The 15,266-nt window shown below is 38.2% G+C and overlaps 1 protein-coding gene across 4 annotated transcripts in view; it reads left to right on the forward strand.

Moving 5' to 3' along the window:
* Positions 1 to 15,266, forward strand: part of Rev3l (REV3 like, DNA directed polymerase zeta catalytic subunit) — a 153,965-nt gene that overhangs the window by 38,658 nt on the left and 100,041 nt on the right. For all 4 annotated transcript variants that reach the window (XM_052164545.1, XM_052164547.1, XM_052164546.1 and 1 more), the window contains one exon: positions 9,217 to 9,406. In XM_052164545.1, coding sequence (XP_052020505.1) covers positions 9,217 to 9,406 — 190 coding nt within the window. The remainder of the gene's footprint in view (positions 1 to 9,216; positions 9,407 to 15,266) is intronic.

Here is a 15,266-nt window from a genome sequence, read left to right on the forward strand (position 1 = left end):
CTGAAGAACCTCCAGACTGATTTCCAAAGTGGTTGCACCATCTTACAATCCCACCAGCAGTGGAAGAGTACTCCTCTTTATCCACATCCTCGCCAGCACCTGCTGTCTCCTTAGTTTTTGACCTTAGCCATTCTGACTGGTGTGAGGTGAATCATTCCCTGATCTTAATTGATGGGTTTCTGTTCAAAACAACAAAGGCAATGAGGCATTCAGTGAGTGGTAGCATTGTTATAAGGGGTGGGAGATGGGAGATGGGAGAGCAGCATTTGGAATACTGTCATAGGGTAGTCGCACACCTTGCAGAACAGTGTAATGTCCAAAGGTGGATTAGAATAATTGTAAATACATTCCAACTTTAGGATACCCCCCTCCCCCAAAAGGACAGCTTCTCTTCCAAAACCAATGAAAAACACAGAAAGAAAACTTTAAAGGTCCCTGACCTGTTTGTATTATATTTAGTAGGTTTAGGTAATATATTTCTGCCTAAAACATTATTCTTGAATTTTATACTTTCTTTTTTATTCTTCTCAATGACCATTCATGTTTAGTAGAAGTCAATGGACTATCAATTCAATGTGACTAATTAAATGTAGTCCTAAGAAAACTTCTTTTAAATTCATATACGAAAGTTGCAGGATATTAAATATAAGTGGAACGTTTTAAATAATGGGAGAAGCTTTTGTTTTGTTTTGACAGTAAACTATTAAATACTAAAGCAAGTTAGTTTTTCTTAAACCTTTTCTCATATTCATAATTAATGATTTTTAACTATTTCGTTATCTAATGGTGATTGAATCTCTATAAATTAACAAAATATTAAGTGACCTAAGTTTACCAGTTTTATATTTAATATGTATCTGTGAAGAGAAATAAAGATTCATACATGGCTTTAGTGCCTAATGTTTATTATTTTCCCAATGTATTCATAATTTTTGTTATAAATCCAGTAGTTTTGAAAAATACATCTCTTCTAATGGCATATTCAAATTAAGCCTCCTAATTAGAGGCTTCAAAAGTCAACAGTATAGATAGATGTAAACCTATTCTAATAATTCCTATGCCGTATGCCTCACCTAATCTGTTCAAGTCCATGGTCTGTGATACATTCAGACCTGACCGGCCAACCCCACATTCTCGAGTATTTTTACTGCTTAGGACTGTCCTGTGTACCTAGTAGCAGTTACTCCTCAGTTTTATACCAAATTCATAGGCATGAGCAACCATTAATCTTGTTTTCAGCCTCAAAAAATGTTTCTGTTCTGGGAGCTAGAGAAATGACTCAGTGGCTAAGAGCACTGGCTGTTCTTCCAGAGGTCCCGAGTTCAATTCCCAGCACCTACATGGTGTCTCATAAATGTCTGTAATGGGATCTGATGCCCTCCTATTTCTTGTAGGCATACATGCAAATAGAACACACACACATACACATACACACACACACACACATACACAAAATAAAATAAATGAAATCATGATACATAGTTTTTTGTGCCTGGCTTTATTTAAGGGTCATCTGTATAATATATATCTACACTTCATTTTTTAAAATCAGTGAATAACATTTCTTTGGATGGGTATTTTGCATTATGTTAATCTTTTTGTTAGTTGATGGACAAGTGAAACTGTTTCTACCTTTAGACTATTAAAATGTTGCTCCGAGTGTTCATATACGTGTTTTTATATTGATATGTAGTGGGTGAGACTTTCAGTTTCTTTGTAACTTTTCTAACTTTCATGTGTTAATTACCCTGGTGGGTAGTGAAGTAGTATTCATTGTGACTTTGACTTGTATTTTATTGATGGTTGCTGGTGTTGGACATCTTTTCCTGTGCTTATTGTCCATTCATGCATTCTTTTTGGAAAATGTTTTGGATCTATTGCTCATTATGTCATTCATTTTTTCATTCTTAGGAAAAAACAAAACCCAGGAATATATTTTCCAGGAGTCAGGATGTATTCTGGCTCATGGTTAAGAGGGTGCAGTGGCTGCTTTGCACCATTACCTGTAAACTTGTGATGAGGACGTTGGTGATAGAGCCGTGTACTGGAGAAAGCTGCTTACTTCAAGTCAGTCATCCAGGAAGCGGAGGGACGAGGAGGCCCTGGGATCCCGTCCCACGAATGAGGACATTCACTCGGGGACCTAGTTCCTGCCACTAGCTTCTACCTCCTAAGGATTTGTGTCATCTTGCAGGAGTGCCATAGGCTGAGGCCCTCACCGGGACCACAGGTCCTGTGAAAGAGTAGGCCGCCCTTTCCCCTCTAGCCCCTGAGGATTCAGGCATTTACAGAAACAAACTTAACTAGATTCGTCTTTCTTGTTGTCTTATCACCACTGTTAAGATGAATTTTCGTTTTCTCTCTCTCCCTCCTTCCCCCTCCCTCTCTTCCCAATCCCCTCTCCTTCTTTCTTTCTAGACAGGTTCTCTTATGTATCCTTGGCTGTCCTAAAACTTGCTCTGTAGACCATGCTGGCCTCATACTCACAGAGATCTCCCTGCCTCTACCTCCCCACTGCTGAGATTAAAGATGTGAAAGCCCAGCTGAATTTTCAAATAAAAACTGGAATATTAATTTTACTTTGAGATTCAATTATTTATCTTTAGATTGAAAGACCACAGAAATTAATGTGTGTGATCATTCTGGCCAAAACATTTGAACAAAATGTTTAATTTTACTTTTACCTAAGGTTAACAAATACTAGTTATTTTAATGACATTTATTCTGAAATTTACATTTTCTTAGAGATTCAACCTTACAACTGCTGTTAGCTGTTTAAATTTTTTTCTTTTTTCCTTTCTTTTCCTTTCCTTTCCTTTCCTTTCCTTTCCTTTCCTTTCCTTTCCTTTCCTTTCCTCTTTCCTTTCCTCTTTCTTTCTTTCTTTTTTTTTTTTTTTAGACCAGGCTTTACAAAAAAAGAAAATGGTAGGGCTTTTGGCAGTATGCAAATTGAGTTTCATAGTTTCCAAAAGTCCAAGTAATTACTGATTTCTTTTGTATGACAATTAATTAAATGACCTTTTAGGAATTATTTCAACAACTTTATGATATAATTATTAAAGAATATTTGTAATATACTTTTCTGTTATAGTTGTTCAACCTAGAAAGAAACCTTAATTCGCTTCATTCTAATTCCCTTACCAAAAGAGGAAGATACAAGGACAATATAAATATTTTCATAGCTAGCATTTGAAAGGAATTAGAAGAATATAAGATAAGAATAAAACGATTTTCTGACAGGTTCAGTCGCGAGTCCTCTTCCGAGGTTTGTCTGGGTCTCCGGAAGGTGTTGTGGCAGGAGTGAGAGTGCCCATGCTCACAGTGGAGGCAGAGATGAGTGGTTCTGTGTCTTTCTGTCCTTTTCTGGGGTCCTCAGCCTGCACAGTGGTGCTGCTCACAGTCAGGATAGGCTTCCTCGGTTAAAATCCACGTTCAAAGACATAGCTGTCAGGTTGGCAGTCGAGAGTAACTGTGGCAGCCACTGGGTGGAGCGGGATGGGCTGAGATGCAGTAGGTCCTATGCTGCTGCTACCGTCTGACTCTGCATAGTTTTACGTCTCCTGTTTGGGAGTTTGTTTCTTGTTTTTGTACCTCCATTACTTTTATCTTAGTGGTTTTTGTTTTTGTTTTTGTTTCTTACTGTTCTCTTTTATGCCCCTTATTGTTTTCTATGCAGTTTCTAAGAACATTTTCTTTGTAGTAATTATCCTTCCCCATCTTTAAAGTGGTTTTATTGTATTATTTCAGTCAACTGTGGGTCCATTCTCTTCTTTCTTTGTGCTGTTGCCATCATACAAAGTACATCTTTCTACCTTAAACCCCTCAACGTGATTTTATAATTATGACTTTATGTTCTTCTCTCTTAAATGACATAGAACAGTTAGAGTCAAAAGTGTAATTTTTTTTAATAGCTTTAGTTCTTTGAAATATTAGTAGTAACTGGCCTTGAAGCTTTTGCACAGTAAGTTCTGTGGCTATCAAACATCAGGTATAGTTTCTCTGAGATGCTTTTTTACTCCCTTTTATAAGACCATATTGTTGTGTCTTGTTTATAGTATTTTCTTTGAAAACTAGACATTTGGGCTGGAGAGATGGCTCAGCGGTTAAGAGCCCTGGCTGCTTGCACTTCCAGAGGTCCTGAGTTCAATTCCCAGCAACCACATGCTAGCCCACAAGTGTCTGTAATGGAATCCGATGATGCCCTCTTCTGGTGTGTCTGAAGACAGTGACAGTGTACTCATATAGATGAAATAAATACTAAAAAAAGAAATAAATACTAAGAAAACTAGACATTTTCAAGTTGGTAGCAGTTTTTTGTTTTAATATTTACTTATTTTTATGTATGAATACACTGTAGCTGTCTTCAGACACACCAGAACTGGGCATCAGAGCCCATTACAGATGGTTGTAGCCATGTGGTTGCTGAGAATTGAACTCAGGACCTCTGGAAGAGCAGTCTGCTTTTTTTGGGGGTGGATGGGTAGGGGATTGCTAAATTTATTTTTATATAAAACATTTTCTAACCATAATCTTACATTGGTAGAAATCTTTACATTTTGATGCAGAATTCAAGTTATATTTTCTTACATCGGTACAGAATTTATATATATACACATATGTGTACGTGTGTGTGTGTGTGTGTGTGTGTGTGTGTGTGTATGCAGTCAGTGCTCTTAACCACTGAGCCATCTCTCCAGCCTCAGTAGCAATTTTTTAAAGTCAGGTTTTCCACACCATTGGTGTTTATATTTGTTTGTTTTTTTGTTTATTTAGTAATTTTGCTGGCTGATAGTTGTAGTCTGCATTCTTAGATCTCTCTGCACAGGTAGCCTAATACAGTTGATTGACCAGCTTTTTTTTTTTTTTTTTTTTAAAGACTCTGGGCTGGGTTTTCTCTAAGCTTTTAAAGAATGTTTTTACCTGTTCGAGAACTTGACGCAACATATCTTGGTCATATTATTTCCCCTCCCCAGCTCCTCTCAGATCACTCCTCTTCCCACATGCAGACCCGACTTTGTGTCCTTCCTTTCTCGTAAAATGACTGTAAGGAACCCTGCAAAATGCAGGGACTTGGATCTGTGTTCCCACTTCCTCCACAGTAGGAGGCCCGTCTTAGACTGTGTGTGGTATACCCAGTGTCACTGCAGTGAAGAAAACTGATTATTCCTCCCAGCCAGCAGCTTTCCATTGTAAGTGGCCTTTTGGCTAGGAGTGGAACTTTTTTGCTCACTTTTTGTCCTCCCTAGCTTTGTCCCAGCTTTTATGAAAAAAATAAGAAAAAAAATTAAATTTTGTTAAAATATTAGGATTTCTTCTAACTTAAATACTAAAATTCTAATCACAAAATAAATATGCAAGGGGATGGACATATTAATTAGCCCTATTTAATCATCTTGCAATTATGCATATCAAAACATATACTATAAAATTATTTTGTTTTTAATTATAAACTATACCCTAATAAAATTTCTTGAGACAAGGAAATAAATGTTTCTTTAGATCCACATGTCACCTAGAAAGAGCTAATACCCTAGATCTCTAAGAATTCAAAACCATTTATTAGATTAAAATACTTGAATTTGAATTGTTATTAATTTTGCAAAAATATTCTTAAAAGAATGCTGTCTGCGTCACATCTTTTAGTGTAGTGTAGCGGATAGGTTTTTGGACTGAAGGCAAGGTTCTTCACTAGACTGTAACTCCTCTGTAGTCTGTAGCCGGTTGTCCAACTGTATACATCTTAGAATGCTCTCTCTCTCACTGAGCCTAATGCCGACTAATGAAGCTGAATTGGAACAGTCGGTCTCTACTAAGATGTTGCAGGTGTGTCGTCCTGTGCACTGTCCTAGGGTAGTGGATACACGGTCCTACCTTGTAAAGATAAAAACAGTGCCATTATGGAACTGCAGAGTTTACAGTCAAAACTGCGGCTCTAAAGCAGTTGGTGTGCATATTCATTTTATACAAGTCTCTCGCTCTTGAGTTTCTTGTTTTATTTCTCCTTGTTTTCTTTCTGTGATGCCCACTGCATATTAGGGTTGTTAGTATTGTGGCTGGAATTCATGTGCAGTTAGTTTTGCCGGGGAAATGGTATGTGTGAGGCACCAGGCCATCCCCAGGGACCAGAGAATGGTAGGTCTGTGCTGATGCTGTCAGTGTGGCCGTGAGTGGAGTGAAGCATTTGGAGCAGGAAATTAAATAAACGGGAATTCTTACCAGACTCACATGCCCATCTCCTCCTATGTCTGCCTTCATGGATTCCTTTTTCTTCAGATACATTCAGGCTTTTACTTCATGTTTTCCCCTTGATCAAATACTCTATTTTGTTGAGCATTCTTTCATTTTGCAAATATTTAGTAAACACATTGCATGTATTTTGTACGTTAGCCCTGAAATTGCTGTGTTCTTCAAACATAAATTTCTTTTGAGTTCCAAAGAATTTGTCATCAACTGAGTTAGGGGAACACCATTTTAATATAAATCAAGAACTGAGAAGTTAAAAGATTAAGGAAGCCAACATTTATTTTTTAGAAATTGAGCATTTAATTAATGTTGAATAGAAAGATGGTTGGTTTCAGATTTGTCAATCTGCCTTCAAGTTTAAAAATCCCTATGTCTTAAACCAGCAGGTCACAAGCCGTGGGTCTCAACCCTTTTGAGGGCTGCATATCAGATATTTACATTACAATTCATAACAGTAGCAAAATTACAGTTATGAAGTCACAATGAAATAATTTTAAGGTTGGGGTCGCCACAACATGAAGAACTGTATTAAAGGCTCTCAGCATTAGGAAGGTTGAGAGCCACTGTATAGTTGGCAAAGTTGTTTCCAAGTTTTAGAAAGAAATAGATATAAAACATTTAGCCTGGTGCCTTCTACATGGGGTCTACCTTTTCCCAGATTTTCATAATTCCATAGCTTATGAATAGAAAAGTAGTTTTCCTGACTGCCACTAAGCAGAAAATGCGAAAAGTGTAGTATAGAGTTGTTTTTAAAGTTGTTTTTAAAGATACCTTGTTAATGGGAATCAATTTGTAATTGTTTCTCTTAAGCATTATTTTCTTAAGTCCTTACAGTTACCTGTGGGATGTTAGTAGTGATTCTTTAAGTCACTGGTCTTGAGTTTATTTGCCAACTTCAAGGAAACATGTCTATCTCTGAATTCTTCATCTTCTAGTTTGGCATATTTGCTGTTAATTCAGTTGTGGTTTTTATCTACCAGGGTAGTGTCTAAAACTTTCATTTATGAGATATTTAGGAAGTATGTAAGCAGGTCATCTGTAGATGATATCTTTTTAAATCACTCATTATTACTAGAATTTTCTCTTATTTGAAGAATTTTAAACTATAATTTTAGGGAATAATTTTATTTAGAACTCAATTTATTATAACAATTTGCTTTTAATTTAAAATGATTTTTCATTCCTCTGAAATTAAGTTTCACAACTGCTGGTCTAAATAGAAACTAAATTTCCAGTGCAGTGACAACTCAGTTTCTAAGTTTTCAAAACTAGAATGGTTGGTAGTTCAGATAGAGTATTGCTGCCCACAGTCGACTTATAGATGAGTGATACAGACTCACCTCACGAGACACATGCACTCTGAGGTAGCGAGTTTGGTTCCAGCACTAAATAATCAGAATATTGTGGCTAGAAGTTCTAGATTTCATTTATTATAAAACTGACCTTTCTAGTTTTGCTAGATGTAATCATCCTTTAGATATGTCATTTCTGTTTGTAACAATACCTTAAAAATAAGATGGGTGGGCATGGTGGTACTCACCTTTAATCCCAGCATTCAGGAGGCAGAGGCAGGTTGAATCTTTGTGACTCTAGGACATTCAGAGCTCCATAAAGAGACCCTGTCTCCAGGGTGGGATCTATGTCGGGGCTACCAGTGTTTTTATGATAAAATGTCCACACTGTTTTCTGTATGTGTTTTATAAATCTAAGCCACAAATGGGAAATAGTGATCAATAAAATATTCACTTCTACCAAAAGGAAAGGGTCAACTGTCAGAGAGAAGAATACATAGGTAACGGGTAGAAAGAAACTTGAGCAGTTTTCTGACAGGAATAGTGCAAGGTAGTGACAAGCAACAACAAGGAATGCGGATGTGTTCTTCCTTCGCTGCTGTCCTCCCTGCTGGAATCAGACAATGGCGGGTGCCCAGTGTGGACTAAGGGCACTGCTCTGGGGACAGCAGCCCTGCCAGGCTCAGGGAAGCAATGCGCCTCTGCTTTTCATCTTGATTGTTGTGGATTTTGTTTTTGTGGCCTTTTCCCCTTTTCTTTTTCTGTTTTGAGTCTTACTAGTATTTCTTTCCTTTCAAAAAAGACTTGGTTTTTGTTTATGTGTATACATGAGAGCCTATATGAGAGTTTATGTGCGCCATATGTGTACAGAGCCTATGGGGGCCAGAAGAGGGTGGCTCCTGGGAACTAAACCCAGATCTTGCTAGAGCGGGAAGTGCCTAGCTCTCTCTACATCCCTGCATTCCTTTCTGTGTTGAGACTGTGCCCAGGTAGCGAGACTGTGCCCAGGTAGCGTGCTGGTTAGTCAGTCCCTTTTTTGCATCTGAGAAATGTACATTCTCGGTTTTTTTTAGTTTATACTTTTGGGTCCCCCACCCCCATCACATTGTGTCTCCTTATAATACCATTCCATCAAATAGTTTTAAATATGCAGAAGTCCATTTCTGTTAAATTCAGCCGATCTATATCTTTTTCCCCTTCATGATAGCAATATTTTTATCTTTACTTCCCTTCCTGTCCCCACTAGCAAAACTTCATACACAAGAACTCCTTTTTGTTATTTTTTTCTTCTAGAGCTATCTTTATTTTAGGGAAGCTTCTCAGTTGAAAACATTAATGCAAAGAGGTATTCATTGGCTTTAGTAAGTGTTGAGTGAGTTTTGTAAGCTTTGTAAGGTTCGGTGAGGTACATGAAACTAGTCACACTGCAATGGTAAAGGAGCCCTATGTTCTTAATGTATGTAAAGCTATGCAGGCTTAAGTAACATACTGCGGTGCTTATGATTACAACATGCTTACAAATGTCTTACTGTAAAATATGGTTAACACAGTGGCTATGAACTAATTTTCTTTTCCCCTACATAAGCTATGTCGCCACTAGAACATTGAAATGACTTGCATTCTGAATGTTACATTGCTGTATGTGTCTCCAGACTAAACTTTACAATGTGTTACGTTTTAGGTCAGAAGACATGTCTTCATCTACATGGCATCTTTCCTTACCTCTATGTGCCATACGATGGTTATGGACAGCAGCCAGAAAGCTATCTTTCTCAGATGGCATTCAGTATCGACAGAGCACTTAATGTGGCTTTAGGCAATCCATCTTCCACTGCTCAGCATGTGTTCAAAGTGTCATTAGTATCAGGAATGTAAGTATGATAATATCTTCAAATTTCACTTCTCTGTATTTCTTTTGTTATTTTAATTAGAGAAAACACTTGTGAAATATATTTTGTTCATATTACTGTCACAATAATGGAGCTATGGTGAATTTCTTTTTGAAGCTTTACATAGTAAATTTTTACTGGAATGAAAAAGAAATGGCTTCCAGTTTTTATTTTAACCCCTTTCCATTTTTCTGTTTCTTAAAACTGTAGAAATTCATGTAATTACTACTTATTTTATGGGACCTTTTTGTCTTGTATATACCGTTGTAGGTTGTCCTTGGTATGTTGCTCTATTTCTTGTCATTGTGCTAAAACACCCGAGACAATCAATTTATAAAGAGAAAATACTTGATTTGGGTCACATTTCATTAGATTCCATTTATATTATGATCCATTGGTCCAGTTACTTTGGGCCTGTGTTAAGAGAGTATATCATTATAGGTACACATAGCTGAACCAATTACTTGCCATAGACCAGGAAGGATAGGAAAGGTAAAGGAAGAGACTTGTTTCATAAATCCTTTTGAGAACATGCCCCTAATGACTTAAATAACCCCCCCACCCCCAGTACCTTTTAAAGGTACCTTCTCAGTAGTGCCTTTAACTCGTGGACCTTTGGAGGATATTCAAGATCTAACCTGCTTACTTGTATATTGCTAAACAACAGTTCCATAAAGGTTATATTCTAGTAACAAGAAAAGGGTAATAACCAGTACATATTACATGAGATAGATTTATTTGTTACATGGTAATTGGTATAGAAGGAAAGAAGACAGAAAACACTGTAAGAATATAAGAACCTGTATAGTTTTAGACCGGGTGCTCAGGAAGGGTCTCTTTGACAAGATCAGTGACGTTAACCACCAAATGATGTACAGTGTGAAAGAATGCGGTGGAAGTGAGGGAGGAAGCAGGAGTCCAGTGGCTGGAGCAGGAGGCGGAGAGAATGGCAGAGAATGGGCAGGTACGGATCAGAAGAGAGTCATGTAGACCGCTAATTTTCAAGGTAGAGTTTTCACACTAGTTTCTAGTGTCTCTAGCACTAGCTGTGTTTGATTTGACAGTTGAGATTGTGGTTCTTAGATCTCTTAAAGGACCAGGATTGTACCTGAACAATGGAGTGGTGAAATCCAGGGCTTCCCATAGGGTCCGTTAGCCAGTCTCTGAGTACGAGGATACTAAGACAGTCTCTTATTAGAAGATTGACAATTCTATAATAGGTTTGCTCTATTCTTTCTTTTGAATTGAACTTCAGTGGAAGATGACTCCCAGCTCCCGCCTCCATTTCTTCCTCTGTCTTAGATCAGGTCAGAATCTAAACCTGATGGTCATCCTCGCCTTTTGTATCTCTACTTAACTTCCTTTCACATGGGTTCTCCTTAATACATTTCGTACATGGCATTTCTTTCTCAGACAGCTTAAAGCCTTTCTATCAATTCTGATGCGGATTCAAATTTGAGACTCACTGTAGGCAGCTATTCTATGAATTTTGAATTTCCTTCTGAGCTTTTGCCTGATATTGAACATCCAGGGTCCGACTTAAACTTACTTGGTTTGCTTTAACAACTGTGTAGGTGAACAAAGATGTGGGAAGACATGGACACAGAAGCAACAAGCTCAGTATGGCTATTTTATCAGTTTAGGTTAATACCTTTATTAAGTTCCAAGGAAGTTGTGCAAAGTCATCAGCTTCTAGTATACATCAGAATATACCAGAATACATCCAGTATTCTGAAGGTTAAGTCAAGACTTGCTGTTCAGTTAGTTGACAGTTGTGAGATGTGTCAAGAATGACAACAGGATTTTTTGTGTTGCTCAGAATTTTGAGTCTGTGTTGGTGGAGCACACTGGAGGAAAGATCCGGATGCTTCAGTTTTATATGTGTACACTCAAAGTACAGACCTGAAATTTCTCTACTTTCTTACATCTTAATCTAGACTTTCCTTTGGATAGTATTTTTCAACTGAATTATTATTTTCCTATTTTCTGATTCCAAATTAGTAGAAATACTCATTTTATAATGTAATGGGATCAGTTTAAAATTCTCTCATAGTGTTTATGGAATAACATTTAAGCTCTGATCTGATCTCTATTACCACTTTACTGTGCTTAGCCAGAAGCACTGATCTTTGCTTTCCATTCCTGTTACCAGACCGTTTCCCACCCGAGGTCTTTGTTCAAGCATGACTACTGTCTAAGTAGGATATTGTCATGATCATCATGACTACATAGTCTATATATCAGCTCATTTTTTTGGCATTTAAAAGAACTTGAATTATTTTAGTTTTTGTTCGTCACTAGCTAATAGTTCAGCTGAAGAAATAACCACATTACTTGTTTACTAGTACACACCAGCACCTTTTCACAGTGTTGAACACTATATTAGGCAAAAGCGAGGTAAGAATAGGATACAGATGTAGCTTTGGTAAGAGCACAGATACAGATACTGAGACAGCATTTGTTAGGGATTGCGTCACGTGGTTAGAGAGGCTGTATGCTGAAACCCCTTAGAAGCTGGTAGCCAGTCCAAGTCTGAACAGCCTCAGAACCAGAGGGGTTGATGGTATAATTTTCAGCTCCAGGCTGAAGGCCTGAGACCTTGCACCCTTTTGATACAAGTCCTAGAAGCAGAATCAACATGTACAGAAACTGGAGCTCTTGAAGCTGTGGTCAGCAGGAGGATAATTGCATTCCAGTTCTAGGAAGAGCAGAAAAAAATCTCCTTTTTTCCATCTTTTTGTTCATGTTGAGATTTGGATGGTGCTCATCTGCATGTAAACAGATCTTTCTTATTCCCCAACTTAGCCAGATAAAATTATTCAGAGACTCTTTTTGGCTTAAAAAATAAAAAAGAAGACAATGTATAGAATTTCTAAGCTATATTTTAGGGCAATATATATGAAACCAGAATCACATATTTCCAAATAATATTGATTTAATAGTTAAGTATTTATTCAGTGTCTGAAATTAAGAGACTGAAAAAAAGGGCACTAAAGATTGATAACAAAACCAAGACAAAGTGAAGATAATATGAACCACGTAAGTGTAGGTTGTCTTCCTGTTTATTTGAGTAAAGATGGCCTACCTCCTAAGAGCTGCATTTATGTATATGAAAAATATCATAACAGTAGGAAAAGGATGAAATTTACCATTAAGAAAATGAGATCCCATCTATATTGGCCAAGGCTTTCTAGGGAAACAGAATCAATAGAATGAATCCATATACATGTATAAAAGGGGATTATTAAGAGTGGCTTACAGGCTGTGGTCCTAGTCCACCAATAGTTATTTCCGAACAAAAAGTCCAAGAATCCAATAATTTTTTTAGCCCATGACGCAGGATGTCTCAGCTGCTCCTTAGTATACAGTGAAATCCTGAAGAAGTGGGCACAGGAACACCTCAGCAGCTGGGTAAGTAAACTTGCCAGTGAGACCGAGGGCAGGCAGGCAGGCAAAAGGCTTCTTCCTGCCACGTCCTTTCTGTAGACTTAGGGTGGTCTTCCTACCTGAAACTATCCAATCAGAAAGGACCCTTACAGGCGTGTCCAGCCCTTTGTAGTTAATTCCACTGGCAGTCATATTTACACCCAAGAAGAGCTATGTCAGCACCACACATCTTTTATTCTTTTCTTCATGGAAACAGTAGCAAATTTTAGAAACAATATTGTTACATCTCACATTGAGCTCTGGCCTCTACAGGCATGTATGTGCCCACATACTATACATGGGTATCCTGCACATGTGTGTACACATGTGAGCATACGTGCCACACACATACATAGGAAGAAGTAGCAAGTATTCTTTACAAAATGATAGCAGTGGGATGATGGGAAGCCTCTGTAGTTAAGAGCATTTGTTGCTCTTGCAGAGGAACAGGGTTTGTTTCCTAGCACCCAGAATGTGTGGTTAACAGACACACGTATAACTTGAGTTTCAGGACATCTAATCTTACACTTTCTTCTGGCTCCACTGGGCACCAGGCAGATATGTAGCCTGGCTCCACTCATATACACATAAAAATAAATATATCTTAACATAAAGGAGGAAAGATGGAGAGAGGCAGTCAGAGAATACAATTCTGAGGGAGGTTAGTTAAGCTGAGATCTGTAGCTGTGAGAATGAAAGGAAGCTATGCAAAAGCCAGGGACAGGGCTTTCCAGGTTGAGATAGCAAGCAAGGGAATTCATGACGAGAGGGGTCAAATTAGAGAGCCTAACATGATTTAGAGCGGCCGGGGTGGGAGTGGGGGGTGGGGGGGAAGAATAGCGATTTATAGCGAGTTATAAGACAGGATTCAAGTAAGAAACAAGGATGGATATGTGCACATTTCAGATGTTGGGGACTAGCAAAATAAAAATTTAACAGAAATTACTTGGTAATAATAATAGAGATGGCTCTGACCCAGAATATGAGTAGCTGTCTTTCTAAAACATTATTATTACATGAGTACATACATGGTATCTGTGTGAATGTGGGCACTTACGTGCTATGGTACATACATGGAGTTAGAGGACAACCTCAGGTGTCACCTTCACCCCTGACCTTCTTTTGAGAGAAGGTTTTTCTTTTCTTTCTGCTGTGTGTGTGTTAGCCAGATATGCTGGCCTGTGAGCTTCTAGGCGTTCTCTTGTGTCTGCCTTCCTCTTTCTTGTGGGAACAATGAGATTACACACACTTGTTATACAGCTGGCCTTTACATGCATTATTGGGATTTGAACTTAGGTCTTTCTGCTTCTGACTGGCAAGTACTTTCACCCTTTCAGTCATTTCCATAGCTCCTCACTGATGTATTGTTTAATCTTTGAAAAATCATCATCTTTGAAAAATCATAGTCAATGTATCATAACTATGAGTGGAGTTTTATATCCTCCTAAAATTATATGGAAACCTCAGCTTCCTAAGCCTTCATCAAACACTTTCCCTTAGTATAATCATCTGCATCTCCCTTTTCCTGTTCAGTCTCTGTCCTGAGATAACACAATAGGGCTCTTCAAGCCCCCCAGCCATACATAGATACATCTATTCATTTGTTCATTTATTTATTTTCTTCTATTTTGGGGGATGGTCAGAGGACAGCTTGGGGGACTTAATACTCCTTCCACCATGTGGGGTCCAGGAAATAAGCGTCAGTCATCGTTGGTGGCAGGCGTCCTTAACCGCCATCCCATCACCACCATCCCATCTTACTCCTCCGTTTCAAGCTCCCGATCTCTGATTGATTTCATTTTCACTGGATTCATTTTAATATGTGTAGATATTACAGACATCAGCTACTAAAATGTGTCATTTGTTGACACATACTTTTATAAATAAAACATATATGATACATAATTTGCCTCTCCATAGTAAACTTGCGAAATTGATAAACAAAGCTGATTAAGAAAGGTCATTGAGTGCTGTTAAAGGGCACTGTCCAAGAGAAATGGCAATAGTCTCTGTTGTCTCAGGGCCTCTCGGACTTTGCATTTAACCTGAAGGGAGGTGTTGTTTGTCAGGCATTGGGGTTTTTGTTACTCTGTGGCTTCGGACATGGAAGTCAGTGTCTCCTCTTGTGTTCCTCAGTTTTCGCTTTTGTTAAAAAACAAAATTTCTTGGACTGGGACAATAGTTGAGTGATTGAGAAAGGTTGTTGTCCAAACATGAGACCTGAGCTCGGATCTCTGGCACACACTTAAAGTCTTTATATGCATCTATCTCTCTTAGCTTCTTACTCTACTCTTGGAGGGGCGGGATGGGGCCGGGGAGGGGAGTTGTTGGGCCTGGCTGCCACCCTGGCTCCAAAGTCACAAGAGTCTTAGTGACTGTGAAGAGGCACCAGTCCCCCTGAGACTTCTGCTGTTAT

This window comes from Apodemus sylvaticus, chromosome 19 (assembly GCF_947179515.1).
Source record: "Apodemus sylvaticus chromosome 19, mApoSyl1.1, whole genome shotgun sequence".
Lineage (NCBI taxonomy): Eukaryota > Metazoa > Chordata > Mammalia > Rodentia > Muridae > Apodemus > Apodemus sylvaticus.